This window comes from Bufo gargarizans, chromosome 9 (genome assembly GCF_014858855.1).
Source record: "Bufo gargarizans isolate SCDJY-AF-19 chromosome 9, ASM1485885v1, whole genome shotgun sequence".
Classification (NCBI taxonomy): Eukaryota; Metazoa; Chordata; class Amphibia; order Anura; family Bufonidae; genus Bufo; species Bufo gargarizans.
The window spans coordinates 152,232,673-152,251,513 of NC_058088.1; the positions used below are offsets into that span (position 1 = coordinate 152,232,673).

General features: G+C 42.5%; 1 protein-coding gene across 1 annotated transcript in view; it reads left to right on the forward strand.

The window, feature by feature from the left end:
* The window catches only part of BRINP1 (BMP/retinoic acid inducible neural specific 1), a 271,211-nt gene that overhangs the window by 71,606 nt on the left and 180,764 nt on the right, over nt 1–18,841 (forward strand). The window contains exon 2 of the mRNA XM_044268412.1: nt 16,260–16,450. Within this exon, the coding sequence (XP_044124347.1) occupies nt 16,260–16,450 (191 nt within the window). The remainder of the gene's footprint in view (nt 1–16,259; nt 16,451–18,841) is intronic.

Below are 18,841 nucleotides of genomic sequence, written 5' to 3' on the forward strand. Positions count from 1 at the left end.
TGGCAGCAGCTGCCTGACACTGGTTTTTACAGCTCAATTTGCTGTTCACTAACATTCCTAGGTCCTTTTCCATGTCAGTGTTACCCAGTGTTTTACCATTCAGTATGTACGGGTGACTTGCATTATTCCTTCCCATGTGCATAACCTTACATTTGTCAGTGTTAAACCTCATCTGCCACTTCCCTGCTCAAGCTACCAATCTATCCAAGATCCATTTGTAGCAGTATACTGTCCTCTTCAGTTTCAATTACTTTACACAGTTTAGTGTCATCTGCAAAAATTGATATTTTACTGTGCAAACCTTCTACAAGATCATTAATAAATATATTAAAGAGAATAGGGCCCAATAGGTACCCCACTAGTGACAGTGACCTAATCTGTGTGTACCGTTAATAACCACCTTCTGTTTTCTATTACTTACCCACATACAGACATTTACTCCCAGTCCAAGCATTCTTACTTTATATACTAACCTTTTATGTGGTACAGTGTAAAATGCTTTGGAGAAGTCCAGAAATATTACATCCATTGATTCGCTGATGTCAAGTCTAGAACTTACCTCCTCATAGAAACTGATTAAATTAGTTTGACATGACCGATCCCTCATAAAGTCATGCTGATATGGCGTTATTTGCTTATTTTCCTTGAGGTAATCCAAGATAGCATCTCTTACAAAACCTTTAAACAGTTTACCCATGACAGATGTTAACGTTACTGGCCTATAGTTTCCGGGCTCATGTTTTTTTTACCCTTTTTGAATATTGGCACTATATTTGCTATGTACAAATCCTGTGGAACAGGAACACTCCCTGTCAGTATAGAGTCTGTAAATATCAGAAATAAGGGTCTGGCTATGACATTATTTAATTCTCTTAGGAGACAGGGGTGTATGCCATCTGGTCCTGGCGACTTGTCTATTTTAATATTTTTAAGACGCCACTGTTCTTCTTTCTGAGTCAGACAGGGCACTTTTAATGGGGAATTAACTTTTACATTCTGCATTTCATCTGGCAGTTTATTTTTCTTCAGTGAATACAGTGGAGAAAAAAAATGTTTAATAACTTTTCTTTCTCCTCATCGCTCTCTGCAACTCCCCCCTCATTACTCTGTGGAGGTCCTACACCTTCAGATTTATACCTTTTACCATTTATAAAATGAAAAAACATTTTAGGGTTAGTTTTGCTCTCTTTGGCAATTAATCTCTCAGTCTCTAGTTTGGCTGCTTTTATTTGTTTTTTACATATTCTAATTTTTTCCTTAGTTTTTCAGTGCTTCCTTGCTACCCTCCTGTTTTAGTGTATTAAATACTTTCTTTTTGTCATTCATTTCTTTCTTTACAGTTCTATTTATCCACATATTTTTTTTCTTGTTCCTTCACCTTTTATTCCCATAAGGTATGTACCTCTCACAATTTTTGAGGACTTTTTCCCAGTTAGTTAGGCCTATGGCTTCTCTATTTGGTTTGGGATTTAGACAGGATTAGCGGATGCAGTATAGAGGTGACAACAAGTTCTTTGGATTAAACAGTTCAGTGTTTTATTCACACTTTAGGCAAGTGACAAAACAAGCAGTCATAATAAAACAAAAAGTCACCCTGAGGTGTTGGTGGTAATTCACACCATGCGGCAATTCTACCTGAAAGAGTCCTTCACCATAGCAGCACCAACCTGTTTTCACGCCAAACAGGTAGCAAGTCTTCATCCAGACATGAGGCTCCCAGATCCCAACACAGAGTCCTGGCTTCTGAGCCCAACTGCCTATTTAAGGACAGCTAGGAGCTGCAAAAACATGGGCCGGCACTTAAAGTCCGGTATTTGACCTAACCTGGCTGTAAATCAGCCCAGCAGCACATGCTGGGAAAAAATACCTGTTTTCCCAGACAAAACCTCTCACTGTGTCACATTGGCTAAATTTAGCCTTTTTGAAGTTTGGTATTTTTGTTTCTCCCTGAAGAAACACTCTTTTGAATTATAATTGGAAGGTTATTACTTTATGGTCACTATTTCCCAGGTGTCCCCTGACCTGCACATCTGTTGTTCTGTCAGGTCTATTGGTTAATACTAAGTCTAAGTATGGTCGGGTCCTGAACCAGTTGGGAAAGGTAATTGTCTTTGGTTATTGCCAAGAACCTGTTTCCTTTATGAGATATACAAGTTTCAGATTCTCATTCTATATCTGGGTAGTTGAAGTCACTCATTGTAACGGATCTCCTGGCACCCCGACCGGGTACCTCCGTCAATAGATGCTCCTAGTGCTTTCCGAGGACTCCAAGCACTCCACTTGACACCGTATGCACTGCAGACCCCACGAACCGCCGAAGCTTGGTTGAGGTCTCACCGTCTCCTACCCACCCTGGACCTACGACAAGGCTCCAGTAGGTGAACCGCTCCTAAATCCCGAGAGCAGGAACAGCTCTTATAAGAGCTAGTAGTTATGCCAGGGGAGTATAGCAAATCTTCAGCGTATAGCAATCCCGCAGTGTTGATCAGTTATCTAAACACCAGCCTCAACATGATGAAGGATAAAACAGGCACTCTTCATTGAGGGCTACTCACCCGTATTTATGCAGGTCCCCATCTGGTGGACACGCCCCTAGGGGACCAGAAGGGAGACTGTGACACAGGACAGATATGCAGCAATTCAGGATACACAGACACAACACATCCTTACAATGCATTATGGTTTCCTCCTCTCTGCCCTGGAGACACCCAAGGAGCAATTCAATTATCTCTCAGGACAAAGGGAAATCGCCAATACACATGTGGAGACAACAGGACAGAAATCACTATTTAAACACACAATGGGACAATGGCACAATGGGACAATAGAAACACACCCAGCATATTCCTCCCCTCTGTCTAGGAGATAATTGAGTCAATTTCTGTATCTACTCAACTATCTCCTATGATGAAAAGTTACACTTCTTATAAATTGTTACAACTTTGTGAGTTTACATTGTACATACATATAACTTATATCAATTTAACCAGTATAACTTGGGGACAAACCTATCCAAAATTCACTTGAATAGGTTAAGGGGTTTAAAAGTTAGTAAAAGTATCTTAAAGGGCTGTAATCCTGAGGCAAGAGGCTGGTAAACAGGCCTCTCCAAAAGCCAGTGGGGAGGTTGGTTTCGCCACACTCATAATAACCACCTCATTATGATTTGCCGCCTCATCTATCTCATTTAGTAGCAGATTTAATGTGGACTCTTGTATATTAGGTGGTTTATAATAAATTCCTATTAGTAATTTATTTTATTTTTTTGCCTCCATGTATTTCTACCCACAGTGACTCCACATCTTCATGTCCCTCACGTATATAATCCCGGAGTGTGGGGCTTTAGACAGGATTTAACATAAAGGCAGACCCCTTCCCCTCTCCGGTTTTGGTGATCCTTTCTAAACAGACTGTAACCCTGTACATTAACAGCCCAGTCATAGCTATTATCTAGCCATGTCTCAGTTATTCCCACTATGTCATAGTCCTCCTCACACATCACTGATTCCAGTTCCCCAGTTTTATTAGCTTCTGGCATTAGTATACATTCATTTAAGAGGTTATGTATATTTTGTACCCTACACTTTTCCGTCTGAGCTGTTCTAGTCCCTCCTTCCATTTCTCCCCTAGTCCCATTACCTTGCTCCCGGTCTCTATCTGCACTATCTTCCCATACTATAACATAATTACCCTCCCCCCTAGTCCCTAGTTTAAACACTCCTCCAACCTTCTAGCCCCCTTCTCCCCAACACACCTGCCCCTTCCCCATTGAGGTGCAGCATATCCGTACGATAGAGCCTGTAACCAACAGAGAAGTTTCAGTTCTCCAGGAACCCAACACACTGTTTGACGATCCCGATCTTTGTGACAAATTGCCCTATCTGTACCCCTAATAATTGAGTCTCCCACTACCAGCACCTGTCTGGCCTGGCCTGCTCTTCTGGTCCTCTACTTACTGGAGCTGACCTTCCCCTGACTGGCAGAGGAAGTGTCTGGTTGAAGCAGTGCTCTCCCTGAACTGACTTCCCCCTCATCTGCCAACCGTGCAAAATTGTTGGGGTGTGTCAGATCAGGGCTAGCCTCCCTGGCACTCTTCCCTCTACCCGCTTTCTAACTGTTACCCAGCTAGCTACCTCTCTTTCCTGAGCCTCCTCTCCACCACCCTCCCCCACATGTACCCCATAGAGTGCTTGCTCAGTGAGCAACAAACTCTTTTCCAAATTGTCAACGCTTCTCAGTGTTGAAATTCGCCCGTTTAGATAATTAATGTGCGATTTCAAACAGGCATTTGCTAACATTTTGAACAAAGAATTTTTGAACAAAATCACTTTTATCCATCTGTTAGGTGGGCGACGGCGGCGGCCATTTTATGAGCACTGCATTGCATGCACCACCAGCACTGCATCTGAGCTTTTGTAACATTCAAATCCAAGCTTGAAATACTGAACTAATAATCTGGTTTTAAAAAAAACACCCTTTTTTTGGCAATATACAACATCTGGTGCATTTGCAGGATTAGTCAGTGTGCAATTCAAGCTAGAAATAGAGCCATAATTTTCTGGGTTTTTAAAACACCCTTTTTTGTGCAAAATACACTATTTTACAGCCCTAGCTGCAACTGCACGTTTGAAATTCAATCGTTTTATACAGCTTTTATATTCTGTTATAAAAAAAATAAACTTTTTTAAAAAAAAATCCTTAATATTGTTGCCCTTGCTGCATCTGTGATTGTTAAAAACAAGTTTTAAAAATTTAAATAATTTTCTGGCTTTGAAAAAACACAAATTTTGGGCATTATCCAACATCTGGATTATTCAGTGTGCAATTTAAACTAGAAATACAGCCATAATTTTCTAGGTTTTTAAAAACACACTTTTTTTGCCAAAATACACAATTTTACAGCCCTTGCAGCATCAGCTCGTGTGAAATTCAAGGGTTATATACTGCTGTCATATTCAGTTATTAAACAAACTCCCGTTTTGGTGAAAAAAAAGTTTATTTTGCAGCCTTTGCTGCATATGTCATTGTGAGATACACCATTTAGATACTGTGGTTATATTCAATAATTTGTAAAATTTTGTGGCATTCCCACCTGACAGCGGGGGCACAGTGGAAGCACAAGGCGAAGGAAGAGGTCACCAACGCAGCTGGGGCACCGTCAGCACCTCAGAAGGCAGGATTAGCATGGCCGAAATGTGGAAAAGTTTTGTCAGCACGCCACAACAACCAGCACCACCAGCTGATATGGAACGTCTTAGCAGGAGGAAGCATTTCACCAACATGGTGGAGCAGTATGTGTGCACACGGCTACATGTACTGAATGACGGGTCTGCCCCCTTCAACTTCTGGGTCTCCAAATTGGGCACATGGCTTGAGCTTGCCTTTTACCCCTTGGAGGTGCTGGCCTGCCCTGCAGCAAGTTTATTGCCTGAACGTGTGTTTAGCACGACTGGAGGGGGTTATCACTGGTTATATTTCCCAATGTTTTAGGGTGTACTCTAATTTAAAAAAATAAAAATAAATTTAAAACCAAAAAGCAGTGTAGGCTACCTCCTCCTCCTCCTCCACTGCCGCTTCCACCTACACCGCCACATCCACCGCCTCTTCAACCTCCTACTCCAAATGGACCTCGTCCTCCTAGATCAAGATTTTTTTGTTTTTACATATTTTATGTAATTTAAAGTCATTTCCCTATCCACTTTTGTTTGCAGAGCACTTGCCGTGCTCTTAACCACATTTTGACGACATTTGCAGCCCTCTAGCCCTTTCCATGACATTTTTACAGCCATTTTAGTGCTCAAAAGTTCAGGTCCCCATTGACTTCAATGGGGTTCGAGGTCAAGTTCGGTTCCCGAACTCGAACTTTTTGTGAAGTTCGGCCGAACCTGTTGAACCCGAACATCCAGGTGTCCGCTCAACTCTAGTCACCACTGGTCATGTCCCTAATCCTATACATCATGCCTGAACCTATGATAAGGCATCTGCACAGAATAGAACTTAATGACCTAGTTTATTAATTGTGCAGTAGAGATGGCCTTGCGGTTCGCCCGGCGGTCATTTCGTGGCGAACTTTGCATGTTCGCGATTCGCGATATGCGAACATATGGAGAAATTTGCGCCCACCATATTCTTTTGTATTGTGAAGAACTTTGACCCATGACACATCTATCAGGTGGTACAGGACAGCCAATTGAGACATTTCAGCACATGAACATACCCCCTACCTTATAAATAAACCTGATCTGGCCGCCATTTTACATTCAGTGTTTTGCCAGTGTAGGGAGAGGTTGCTGTGTGGAGCAGGGACAGACTGTTAGGGACACCAAATGCTAGCTAATAGGGCCACAAAAGTCATTTTAAGCACTAGTGTAGGTGTGTTATCGATATGTGTGATACACAGAGGGGTGCAATATACTTATAATATACTGTTATAATGAGTCAAAAACACATAGATCTATATAGTGAGAGTGATCACCTGGAAGTCAGGGGCCTAGGGGCTAGGGGCTTACTAGGGCCATTTTTATATAGGGTAAGGTTCCGGACAGGGTCGCTCTTATCAGGTCCGTGGTTAGGCTATCAGGGCCAGAATAGCACCCCCCTGTAGGGCAATATCAGGAACAGTTCTTTGCCCACCCTGTCCTTCAATACCACATCATCATCTAGCCCATGGATTTATGTTTTTTTGCTTTCCCTCCTGGATTTATCGATGTGCACTGGAACCCCCTGGATTGTTGTAGGACATATGGTTTCTGAATTGGTGCCGCCGAGCACCTGATTTTGTGCCGCTGAGTACTTGTTATTGCCTACCACATCTATGCTTTTTGCTTAACTTTAATAATTTAATTTATTTTTATTTTGAGGGATATCTTTTCCATTCACACGTTCGCAAAATGGGTCCGCATCCGTTCTGCAATTTTGCGGAATCGGTGCAGACCCATTAATTTTCGATGGGTCCGGAATGTGCTGTCCGCATCCGCATTTGCAGATCCGCACTTCTACATTTGTGCTTCCATTTCCGCAAAAGAATAGAACATGTCCTATTCTTGTCCACAATTGCAGACAAGATTAGGCATTTTCTATTATAGTGCCGGCGATGAGCGGTCCACAAATTGCGGAATGCACATTGCCGGTGTCCGTGTTTTGCGGATCCGGAAAACACTTACGGACGTGTGAATGGGCCCTCATAGTAAAATTATTAAAGGTTACATTTTATAGATTGAAGCAGGGTGTTATACCATAGTGCAGGGCTGGCCAACCTGCGCCTCTCCAGCTGTTGCAAAACTACAACTCCCAGCATGCTTAGACTGCTTACAACTATCAGCCTACAGCAGGACATGGTGGGAATTTTAGTTTTACAACAGCTGGAGAGCCGCAGGTTGGCCAGCCCTGCCATAGTGCATTTGGGTACTGTATAGCGCATTTGCGCATGCGCGTACGCAAAAATTATATTGCAGATATTTTGCACTCTTGGGTGTAATCCATCTGGACCCAGAGCCTTGTTCACATTTACCCTATTTAACTTCTCTTGGACCATATCTACAGTTAGCCAATTGAGTATACCTCGTTTATAGTACAGACCGACGCCAGTGATTTTGGCCTCAGTGCCGTGCTCAGCCAGGTCGACACTACGGGCCAGAAGCACCCCGTTTTTTACCTGAGTCGGAAGCTCCTGCCGAGGGAGGTGGCCTACTCCACGATGGAGAAGGAGTGCGGTTGCAGCCGCACTTGTATGGGTGCCGCTTCACTGTGGAGACCGACCACAACCCCCTCAGCTGGTTAAACACAGTGTAAGGCCTCATGCACACGACCGTTGTGTGCATCCGTGGCCGTTGTGCCGTTTTCCGTTTTTTTTCACGGACCCATTGACTTTCAATGGGTCCGTGGAAAAATCGGAAAATGCACCGTTTGGCAGCCGCATCCGTGAGCCGTGTTTCCTGGCCGTGAAAAAAATATGACCTGTCCTATTTTTTTCACGGCCAACGGTTCACGGGCCCATTCAAGTCAATGGGTCCGTGAAAGAACACGGATGCACACAAGATTGGCATCCGTGTCCGTGATCCGTGGCCGTAGGTTTTAGTTTCATACAGACGGATCCGAAGATCCGTCTGCATAAAAGCTTTTTCTGATCTAAGTTTTCACTTCGTGAAAACTCATTTCCGACAGTATATTCTAACACAGAAGCGTTCCCATGGTGATGGGGACGCTTCTAGTTAGAATACACTGCAAACTTTGTACAAGACTGCCCCCTGCTGCCTGGCAGCACCCGATCTCTTACAGGGGGATATGATAGTACAATTAACCCCATCATATCCCCCTGTAAGAGATCAGGGCTGCCAGGCAGCAGGGGGCAGACCCCCCCCCCCCCTCCCCAGTTTGAATATCATTGTGCGGCCCCCCCCCTCCCCTGTTGTTAACTCGTTGGTGGCCAGTGTGCGCACCCCCCTCCCTCCCTCCCTCTATTGTTTTAATACATTGGGGCCAGTGTGCGCGCCCCCCCCCCCAACCCCCCCCTCCCTCCCTCTATTGTTTTAATACATTGGGGCCAGTGTGCGCGCGCCCCCCCAACCCCCCCTCCCTCCCTCTATTGTTTTAATACATTGGGGCCAGTGTGCGCGCGCCCCCCCAACCCCCCCTCCCTCCCTCTATTGTTTTAATACATTGGGGCCAGTGTGCGCACCCCCCCAACCCCCAACCCCCCCTCCCTCCCTCTATTGTAATCATCATCGGTGGCAGCGGAGTAGAAGATTTTCATACTTACCTGCTTCTTGCTGCTGCGATGTCTGCGTCCGGCCGGGAGCTCCTCCTACTGGTAAGTGACAGGTCTGTGCGGCGCATTGCTGTCACTTACCAGTAGGAGGAGCTCCCGGCCGGACGCAGACATCGCAGCAGCAAGAAGCAGGTAAGTATGAAAATCTTCTACTCCGCTGCCACCGATGATGATTACAATAGAGGGAGGGAGGGGGGGGGGGGTTGGGGGGGTGCGCACACTGGCCCCAATGTATTAAAACAATAGAGAGAGGGAGGGAGGGGGGGTTGGGGGGGCGCGCGCACACTGGCCCCAATGTATTAAAACAATAGAGGGAGGGAGGGGGGGGGGTTGTGGGGGCGCGCGCACACTGGCCCCAATGTATTAAAATAATAGAGGGGGGGTTGGGGGGCGCGCGCACACTGGCCCCAATGTATTAAAACAATAGAGGGAGGGAGGGGGGTGCGCACACTGGCCACCAACGAGTTAACAACAGGGGAGGGGGGGCCCACTGGCCACCAATGAGTTAAAAACAGGGGGGGGGGGTCTGCCCCCTGCTGCCTGGCAGCACCTGCCAGGCAGCAGGGGGCAGTCATGTACACAGTTTTTTTGTATATTCTAACCTGAAGCGTCTCCATCACCATGGGAACGCCTCTGTGTTAGAATATACTGTCGGAAATGAGTTTCACGATGTAGCTCATATCCGACAGTATATTCTAACATAGAGGCGTTCCCATGGTGATGGGGACGCTACAAGTTAAAATATACCATCGGATTGGAGAAAACTCCAATCCGATGGTATAACAGAACTCCAGACTTTACATTGAAAGTCAATGGGGACGGATCCGTTTGAAATGGCACCATATTGTGTCAACTTCAAACGGATCCGTCCCTATTGACTTGCATTGTAATTCAGGACGGATCCGTTTGGCTCCGCACGGCCAGGCGGACGCCAAAACGACTTTTTTTTCATGTCCGTGGATCCTCCAAAAATCAAGGAAGACCCACGGACGAAAAAACGGTCACGGATCACGGACCCACGGACCCAGTTTTTGCGGGCCGTGAAAAAAAACTGTCGTGTGCATGAGGCCTAAGGAATGAATGGGAGATTGCTATGCTGGAGCCTCGCTCTCCAGCAGTATCACTTTACCACTTGCCACAAGAAGGGCCGTGACGGGGGGACACAGAAATGGCCCTATGTATTTCACGGCAGTCGGGGTAGGGTATTCTTCACAATGGGCAAGTTTTTTTGTTTTGTTGATTAGTTGTGCTCCAAAGTCACAACATAACTTTGATGCCACCGTCTGTATTGTTGGACTAAATAAATGCAAGTTGGACCTTTTGGAGCTTGGGAAGCTTTGTCATTGTCAACCCCATATATATACAGTATAGTTTAATCTACTTAATCCATGCATCTGCTTAGTGGTGGCTTTCTGGTAAAATCAGATCTTAGGAATGACAGTGTGGGTCAACCAAGAGGCATAACGAAAATGGGACCTACTAGTAGAGTGCATGAAGAATACATACCCTTTTCATGTCAACTACATGATACATTTGAAAATAGAAGAAATGCAAATAGCCAGTAGAAAGAATTGGGTACAGGGAGAAACTTTTATTATGAGGATAATTTTTAAAGCCCAATTTGCAGAAGTCTACATTGATGAGAGCGAGATTTATCAAATGTTGCATGATGTTTGATAAATTTGGTGCATCTTACCACTTCTGTCTTGAAATGTTACTCCAGATTGGGACAATTTTTGTGACTCCTGAAAAAATTGCAGTTACTAAATCTGGCTTAAATCAGCTCAACAGGCAAACTGTGAATAAAAATGCAAAATGTCTCAAATGTTTTGCTCAAATAATAATCCTAAATGTTACAAAGCCCTATATTTTTTGAAACTAGCCAGAATTCTATAACACAAGGCTTGAAACATTTCCTTCTATTTTATTTATCTAATGGCAAACCCTGCTCGTGTCAGTTATGAAATATATTGTATCATATTTAATATATGAAATTTGAATATAGAGCCATGCATAGATTCTCTGTGTTAAAGTCATAAATTCTGCAGTGGCAGTGAAAAACAAGTGCTTACAGTATACACAGACTACTAGTTATATGACTTTACCTCTATATGACATAAAAACACTAAAAATCATATATAGGGGCCAGCTAGAACTGTGAAAATATAAAAATAACTGGGAAAAAATCAGAAAAACAGTACAGTTGAATTTGCAAAGTACAAAGGATTAACTTGTCACAAATACACAGGAGGATTAATGCAGCCTCCACAGATATTACGCAGCTTTTGTTCTCCAATAGTCATGAGAAAGATTACCATGGAAACATTTAATAACACAAAACAAAGCAGTATGAAATGGCAACAAGTGTACAATTCAGATAAACATACCAAGGTCATGTACGGCGCTGGTCGGGTCTTTAAAGATGGCGCAGACACCCGTGGCTCATGTCCTCAACTGGCAGTAATGCCGATCACAGACATTTAACCCCCTTAGATGCCGTGGTCAATCCTGACCACGGCATCTGAGCGCGTGAAACACCGGAAATGCTTGCTTCCGGTGGCGCTCTGGCTCCCCTGTGCGGCGATTGGTGAAGCTGTAGCATGTGTGCAGCAGCGCCTGTCTTTGTTAATGCCAGGAGGCTGCTGCATAGTATTTCCTATAAAGCCCTTGCCTGTAATAGGGCTGCATAGGAAACAAGTGATTTTCTCATAGACTGCAATGCTTGTGCATTGGAGTCTACGAGAATAGCAATCTAATGATTGCATGTTATAATTCCCTATGGGAACTATAAAAAAAGTTTAAAATAAATAAATAAAAGTTTTTTAAAAAATAATAAAAAATAAAATAAAATTCAAACCACCCCCCTTTTTCCCAAAATAAAAATAAAAGAACTAAAATAAATAGAAATACACATCATGGGTGTCGCAATATGCGAAAACACCCATAGTATAAAAATATTAAAATATATTCCCCATACAGCAAACATCAAAATGGAAAAAAAAAAATTCCAAATGGCAGATTTGCTGTTTTTGGTCGCTTCATTCTCTAAAAAAAAAATAATAAAAAGTGATCAAAAAGTCATTTACACCCCAGAATGGTATCAATGAAAAGTTCAGATCAACCCGCAAAAAAATGAGCCCCCCAATCAGCTCCATATACATAATTACAAAAAAGTTATAGGGGTCAAAATATGGTGACAAAAAAGAAAACAGATTTTTTCGCACTTTTTAATTTTTTATCACTATCAAAACGCTAAAAAACTATACATATAAGGTATTGCCAGATTCGTACTGACCTGTAGAATAAAAGTAACCAGTCAGTTTTATCATACATCGAACGTCGTAAATTAAAACTGTGGTGGAATTGCTTTTTTTTGTCATTTCACCCCATTTGTAACTTTTTCCCGCTTCCCACTACATCATATGCAATATTAAATGGTGGCATTGGAAAGTAAAACTTGTCCTGCACAAATCAAGCCCTCCTATGGCTATGTGAACAGATAAATAAAAAAGTTATGGCTTTGGGAGGGCAGGGAGTGCAAAACGAAAATGCAAAAACAAAATAAAAAAATCCGGTCCTGAAAGGGTTAAACATAAGAGAAATTTACTTTCTTGCTTCACTGTGTGCATTTCCTGTCTTCACATTAGTAACAAGTGACCAATCCATGGAAGGTGTATGTTGGTCTACATTCACACTTTTTATTGGTACTGTTTGAAACGGCCTACATCACATTTAACATATGCAGCTGTATGCCAATATGCTGCTATTGACTCCCATTACAAAAAAATTAATGTTTTTTGCATACAGTTTTATTAAAAACCATTATCAATAATTTTAATATTGTTGAGGCAAAGACCAAGGGGATAATTTTTTGAACAGAAAGCCACCTAAAATAGGCATATTTCTGGTGCAGATTGCGGTGCAAAGGTCCTTTGTGCCACAATCTGCGCCTTTTTCCTGCTCACTCCAGGTCTTAAAAAAAATGGGCATGGCGTGGGTAAGGTAAGGGATCTCATTCATAATTCTCTGCACCTTTTTTAGGCATAGAAAATTGTCTAAATGTAGCACAGCTAGGAAGCTGTCTTACATTTAAAAGCCGCAGGGGATTCACCAAAGTTATGTAGAGGTTCTGCCAGTACAGGGCTTTATTAAGACCGGCATCTAAAACGCCATTTTCTGAAAGCCATTTTTTTTGTTTTTCTGTTGATGGTCTGCTCTGAGGGCTCATTTATTGCTGGATGAGCTGACATTTTATTGGTACCATTTTGAGGAACATAAAACTTTTTGATTGCTTGATACTGTATTATGCTTGTACCACAATACCTAATATATCTATTTTATTTTTTTAAGTAAAACCATTTGAAACAAAAATGTCTTTCTGTTGTCATTTTCTGAGATACATATTTTTTTTATTGTTCTGGCGATGGTCTGGTGTGGGAACTCGTTTTTTGCTGGATGAGGTGACGGTTTTGATTGATACCATTTTGGTGTACGTATGACTTTTAAAATCGCTTGATATTAGTTTTTTTGGGAGGTGAGGTGACCAAAAAAATGGATGTTCTACTATAGTTTTTATGGCATTTACACTGATGAGCAAAAGGGTAACAATATTTAGAATTTTTTGACTTTCAAGCGTTTCTCTTTAATTGCCTCACATAATGCCCTCATTGTTGAAGCATAGGTGTCTTCAGCAATTGTTGTATTGTGTGACATGAATTCTAGTAATAAAGCGCCTTCTGATTCACAAAAAAATGTTGCCATGATCTTTCCAGCTGATTGTTGCACAAAAAATGTCTGGAGTTGGTGACCACTTATGCTTCCATTGCATGGACTTTATGGCATATTTCCTCAGAAGATGCTTCAACAGGTCACCCTCAACAGGGCTCATCATCAATGTATTCCCTACTCCATTTAAACTGCTTGGCCCAAAACTTTATTTGGTAGTAGGAAGGTGCATCTTCACCATTTACAGCAGTTATCCTTTCATGGATTTCTTTAGGCTTCTTTTCTTCCTTTGTAAGGAATTTGATCACATAACAAAGCTCCAAATCCCTGACTTTCTTTGTAGACCTGCACTTGCCATCCTGACACTTCCAGTGCTTTCATCAGACTAAACTGCTACTGTGTGTGTTGCATGTCCAGTCATGTCTCAACCTACACAGACAAGCCCAGCTCTCTAAGGCCTCATGCACACGACCGTTGTTTTGGTTCGCATCCGAGCCGCAGTATTTGCAGCTTGGATGTGGACCAATTCACTTCAATAGGGCCGCAAAAGATGAGGACAGCACTCCGTGTTCTGTCCGCATCCATTGCTCCGTTCCGTGGTTCGCAAAAAAAAAAAAAAACCTTTCCTATTCTTGTCCGTTTTGCGGACAAGAATAGGCAATTATATTAATGGCTGTCCACGCCGTTCAGGAAATTTCGGAACACACACGGACGCCATCCGTGTTTTGCGGATCCGCAATTTGTGGACCGCAAAACACACAATGGTCATGTGCATGAGGCCTAAGGCTACTTTCACACTAACACTTTTTGCGGATCCATCATGGATCTGCAAAAATGCTTCCATTACAATAATACAACTGCATGCATCGGTCATGAACGGATCCGGTTTTATTATGTGTTATATAGCCATGACGGATCTGTCATGAACACCATTGAAAGTCAATGGGGGTGGATCAGTTTTCTATTGTGTCAGAGAAAACTGATCCATCCCCATTGACTTACATCGTGTGTCAGGACGGATCCATCTCACTCTGCACCACATCGTGGACAGAAAAACGATGCTTGCAGCGTTATTCTGTCCGCGATGGGAGCGCAACCAAATGGAACGGAATGCATTTTGGTGCATTCCGTTTTGTTAGGTTCAGTTTTGTCCACATTGACAATGAATGGGGACAAAACTAAAGCATTTTCATCCTCTCTTGAGATCCTATGACGGATCTCAATAGACGAATTGAAAACGCTACTGTGAAAGTAGCCTTAGACTGACAGAACATGCTGAGGTAGACAATTTATTGAACACCCTATATAAAGATATTCAAACACATCAGGATTCAAGATCAAACATTATATAGACATACCCTGTGAAACGGCTGTTACAAGTGTATACAGCCCAAAGCACTAACAACTCAACGTGCGTTTCACCTTGGTTAGCTCTGTTAATAGGTTTCACTCTCAAAGTTGCAATCTCACTCCAGTAGGAGGGAAACTGGAGTAACCTTTCTAGACAAGTGTTTTTGATTTTTAGGATAAGATAATTATTTATCAAGCAACCTGAGACATGTGATAAATGAGGCATAAAGTACAACACAAACTCTGACTTTGAAGCTGTGGAGCCTCTACTTTCAGATGAACTGACATGGCAGGTGGCTTCACAGACAATGGAGGAGAGCAGCTTCTGGGAGGATGGAAAGGACAGTAAGTAGTCCCTTCTCCCCCTATTGTGCTCGCTCCCTTCTCCAGAGGCTCCGCTGCCACTAATGAGAACAGGCCTCCACATATTGGCCACAGCATAATATTTAAATCATGCATTTCTAGGGGAATGCATGATTTTTCTAAAACACACTGACACCAACAACTGTTTTTACGCCATATTAACTCTGGACCACCAATGACTAAATTAACCACAATGCAGGCACCACAGACAGGGCTAGACAAGATGTCTATCCCTGTCAATCAAAGGCGAGGGAAAGTACACAGAGCACCAAGGGGCATAGCAGTAACTGTGCTCCAAGAGGTATGGCTACCAATACATTTTGTAATTTGGATAAATATAAAATGTTAAATAGCTTAAAGGGAACCTGTCATGTGGATATTTGATTATAATCGAACTAATTATATACAATTATTAACTACTAAAAAGTACCTTAGATGTATTCACTTACTGGTGTGACAGATGGTTACCTCATAATATACACACAAAGATGCCGCATACTAATGAGCTGATTTGAGTCCAGCGTGATGTCATTGAGTCCAGCGTATATTTAATTAACAGCTATAGCCACTCCCCTGCCCACCTGCTGCTGATTCCTATGGAAACAAACTGTCATTCAGCAGCAGGTGGGCGGGGAGAGTCAGGAGCTCATGAATATTTATGACTCATTATTATCAGCTGGAGCTTTTCAATACAAGATGTTGGCAGATTGACTGGGTCAATTAAAGAAAGTGACCCTTTCACTTATTTATGTTGCCCTTAGTTAGGACACCATAAAACTGGTGACAGGTTCCCTGTGCCTGGTTAATAGGGTTGATCACGCTGACAGATGCTCTTTAGGTGTGAAGTTAACATTAGATCTGTATAATGGTCTGAAAACAAGAATTACAACAATAATTACAACAGAAGAGTCTCATATACAGTAGTTAGAAACATACTTTTATTACTAATTTGAAAGACCTACCTGTTCAGATTGCTTGTTATTTTTACATCTTATTGAATTCCTATAAATTAAGCATTTTCTCACTCGCATTTTTAATGTATATTCTTTTAAAGAGAGTTTGCCCGCTGGAAGGTGAGGAACGTGGCAGTGGACCGTAAGGACCCTCTTAAAAGTATTCTGCCCTTGATGCCTGAATTCCAGCGAAGTTTGAGACTTCTTGGACGGAGGCCAAGTTCTCAACAAATTATAGAGACCATCATCAAGAAATACGGGACTCATCTTGTAGTCTCTGCCACTCTTGGAGGTAACAAACTTAAGTTTTTCTTCTAATGTGTACAAACCCATCTGTACAAAAAACGTATATTTGTCATGTACTTACTTATTGTATGACCTGTTCAGCTATGGGTGGTAGGAAATGCCCATGCTTTTTCCCCATCTATAAAAATTGCCCTGACACAAAGTGTTACCCTTAAGAACCTGTCAGATTCCAACTCAAATTTTTCCACAGAATGTTTTAACTAAATGTCAATATGAACATTATGTGCAAATGTATGCAAAGAGGCAAAGAGAAGGCAGATCAGGAAGTCTGCGTGCTGCAGCTATAGCTAATGTTGTGTCAGAGAGTGGGGGAATCATTTTAGCTACTTCTACTGTACAACCCAATAACATGTGGCATTTGTTTCCGTTGACTGTGATGTTAAAGACCTATAGTCTAGTGTACAGAGCATCTTGGAATTTGGGTGACCAGAGTGAAAGAACAAATATCCCATGTAGGCTGAATGCCCCTTATTAACATATCGAGATAACCGAAATGTGTGAATTCCTATGCACTGAGCTCGCCCTAGTGCAAGCAGCCAGCTTTGTAATAAAAGATAAGCCAGTTGTCTGGTGTGAATACATTGAGAAATACGGTGGTCACAATGAGTGTCATATTTATGAAGCACCTGTTCCACTTCCTAGGTGTCAGATAAATTGGGTGAGAGGAGGTAGACTTTTGTTTTACTATTTTTTTTCATTAAAATTTCTTCTGCTTAAAAGAAAAAAGTAAAATTTTCACAAATCTGGGGCTTGATAGTTGCACTTATATTGGGAAACTGGGTGGAGTAGGGGCACCTATACTTAATTTTTCTATAGGATAGTGATGGACGAACATCGGCCGGGACTTTTCGCAAACACGGCTGGCCCCATTGACTTTAGTGGCAGGCGAACCTGAAAAACCTTCAGGTCATATTTGCAGCCACCAAATACTTACTAGAAGTGCACAAATAGTCCCACAACATGGACAGTGGCATACCAGAAAGGAATCATTGGCAAAAATTCCCACAAAAAATATGTATTTTAGTCAGAGGCCATTTTTATGCGTCTTAAAGGGAAACTTTCAAAAATCTGCCCTGCTGGAGCCTAGAAAGATGTTATTTTAGGCCACGGGAGTACAGGCCCCAAAAATTAGGCATTTACCTGATATAAAATAAAATTGTAATGATGTTGCTGGAGGTACATTAGGCGGTCACTAGATACAAATTTTACTGTAGGCCAGTACAGGCCCCAAAAATTAGGCATTCACCTGACAGAAAAGAACTTGTGATGATGTGTCTGGAGGTACATTAGGCAGTTAGGATGCAAATTTTATTGTAGGCCACTGGAGTACAGGCTCCAAAAATTGGGCATTCACCTGACAGAAAATAATTTGTGATGATGTGGCTGGAGATACTTTAGGCGGTCATTGGATACAAATGTTACTGTAGGCCAGTACAAGCCCCACAAATTTGACATTCACCTGACAGAAAAGAAGTTGTGATGATGTGGCTGTAAGAACATTAGGCGGCCACTGGATACAAATTTTACTGTCGGTCAGTACAGGCCCCAAAATTTAGGCATTCACTAGTGTTGAGCGAGCATGCTTAGCCGAACTGCTGTTCGGCTCGAGCATCGCTATGCTCGGCACATAGCGGTACTCGGCCGAGTACCGCATGTGCTCGAGAGCCATGTTCGAGTCTCCTCCCCGCACGTTTCACGGCTGCTATGCAGCCAATTAACATGCAGGTAAGTGCTGCCCTCACTGTAATGCCAGTAGCCATGTTGGCTACTGGCATTACAGTGATTGGCTGGCCGGAACACGTCATTGGGTGCTATATAGCACCCGGTGACGCATGTTCGGCTCATTTGTAGTCAGGAAGAGCTGCGCTTAGAAAGGGACAGAGAGTGTAGGGAGTGTGATCACAATCTATTTAGTAGAAAAACATTTCAAAGACCCAAAAGTCCTTTTAATAAGGACTATTGTTTGTGGTGGCAGGCTGGCAGCAATATAATATAGCCATAATTTTTTTTCCCAGCCTTTTTAATACTTTTTCTATAGAGGGTGTCTGCGGTGACTTGTGACATCTGTCCAATACCTTCTGTGTGTCAGGGCCAGAGATAGGAAAAATATAAGTGAAAACTAGTATACTTTTTCCATAATTTTCAAAACTTTTTCTATAGAGGGTGTCTGCAGTGACTTGTGACATCTGTCCAATATCTGTGTGTCAGGGCCAGAAATAAGAAAAATATAAGTCTTAGTAGCCAAGAGTCTGGTCAACAGAATCCTCTCCCTGATGCTCCTTTCTCTCACCATGAAGAGTGTGGCCAAACAAGTGATCCCACACTCGGAATTTCCGAGGAGCTCTTTTCATCGCCATTACTTGATTTGGCCCTCTCG